The 1,353-nt window shown below is 58.2% G+C and overlaps 1 protein-coding gene across 1 annotated transcript in view; it reads right to left on the bottom strand.

The window, feature by feature from the left end:
* Positions 1-662, bottom strand: part of MNEG_12301 (hypothetical protein) — a gene marked incomplete at both ends in the record, with an annotated part of 4,903 nt that extends 4,241 nt beyond the window's left edge. Inside the window, 2 exons of the mRNA XM_014039227.1 lie at positions 164-295; positions 600-662. Of these exons, the coding sequence (XP_013894681.1) occupies positions 164-295; positions 600-662 (195 nt within the window). The remainder of the gene's footprint in view (positions 1-163; positions 296-599) is intronic.
* Positions 663-1,353: the final 691 nt, after the last annotated feature.

The raw sequence follows: 1,353 nt of genomic DNA on the forward strand, positions 1-1,353 counted from the left end.
GTGTGTGTGTGTGTGCGTGTGTGTGCGTGTGCGTGTGTGTGCGCATGGGTGAATACGTGTGTGTGCGTGTGTGTGTACATGTGTGTGTGTGCACGTGCATGTGCATGTACGTAAGGCGTGTGCAAGTTTGTGTGGATGTGTCCTGTTTCACCAAGCCGCCCACCTTGTTGCCGCTCATCTGCATCCCTGAGAGGTCGTCCCTCTTGATCCACAACTCAACGTCGGCCGGCACGCCCGGCGGGGAGAAGCGGTGGATGGGCGTCGGAAGGATGCCCAGGCGGTAGCGCTGCGCCGGCTGCGGCGTTACACGGTGTGGGGATGGGCGCGGGCCGGAGCACGGGCGTGGCCGTTGAAGTGGGTGCGGGCGCGCCCGAGCCGGGCGCAGAAACAGGGTGTTGTGAGAGACTTGTGCATTGCACATTGTTTAGGGGCAATTCACTTCTGCTATGCATGCGAGTGCACGCAGTAGTTTGATAAGTAAACACATTTCCATCTCCATTCGTCATGGGGACGCAGTGGTTGACACCTGGGCCTGCAACAGCGCAACAGACCCAAGCGCCGCCGCCATGCTGGCCATGAATCGTGTCGACCGCCCTCACCGCGATCAGCCCCTTGGCCCAAGCCGGCGGGCTGAACGACTGCAACTGCAGAAATGAAGTCATTGCGATCTCGTATACGTGATAATTGCAGAGGACACAGTGCTGCAGATCAGCCAGACCGATCAGTGATCTACCGTAGCTCAAGCTGGCATGCTCTCTCACAATCTGAACGGGTTACAATTGAGGCAATGCGCGATTGCATCGCTTGCACTGACGAGCCCATCAGCGACTGGCGTAACAGTTGCGGTCAGACGACGCGGGGGCGGGGTGATTGGTATCATGCACGAGTGCACACTAGGACACGGCTGACCCCACGCCAAGGAACGCAATTTCAGCGCCAGCCGTATGTGTGAACCCACAATGGACTGCTCATCAAACGCACAGTCAACGTGAGCGTCCATGCTGCCACATTGTTCATTTCCACAGCCCCCGGGCTGCAATGCAGCTTGGGTCAACATGGTCAACCCAGTTCGCCTGCATGCACGCGCGCTCACACCTGTGGCATGCATGTCCACTGAGTTGTCAATCGCTGCTGCAAAGCTGCACTAGCTGGGTCAGACGGCCCTACGTACTCATTTCGCCCACCTTCTTCACACAACAGATGCACACAGCTGTTAGCTGCAGCTGGCCCTTCACATTCCGCCTTGCCCATGCGGCAAGTGTCAACGCCCTCAGGCTCAACGCTTGTCTGCAAAATGCTGCGCAAGCTGCATATTCGCTTCCACGCGGCCGGCAATTGACAAGTGACACAGAG

Source organism: Monoraphidium neglectum (genome assembly GCF_000611645.1).
Source record: "Monoraphidium neglectum strain SAG 48.87 unplaced genomic scaffold scaffold03174, whole genome shotgun sequence".
NCBI lineage: Eukaryota > Viridiplantae > Chlorophyta > Chlorophyceae > Sphaeropleales > Selenastraceae > Monoraphidium > Monoraphidium neglectum.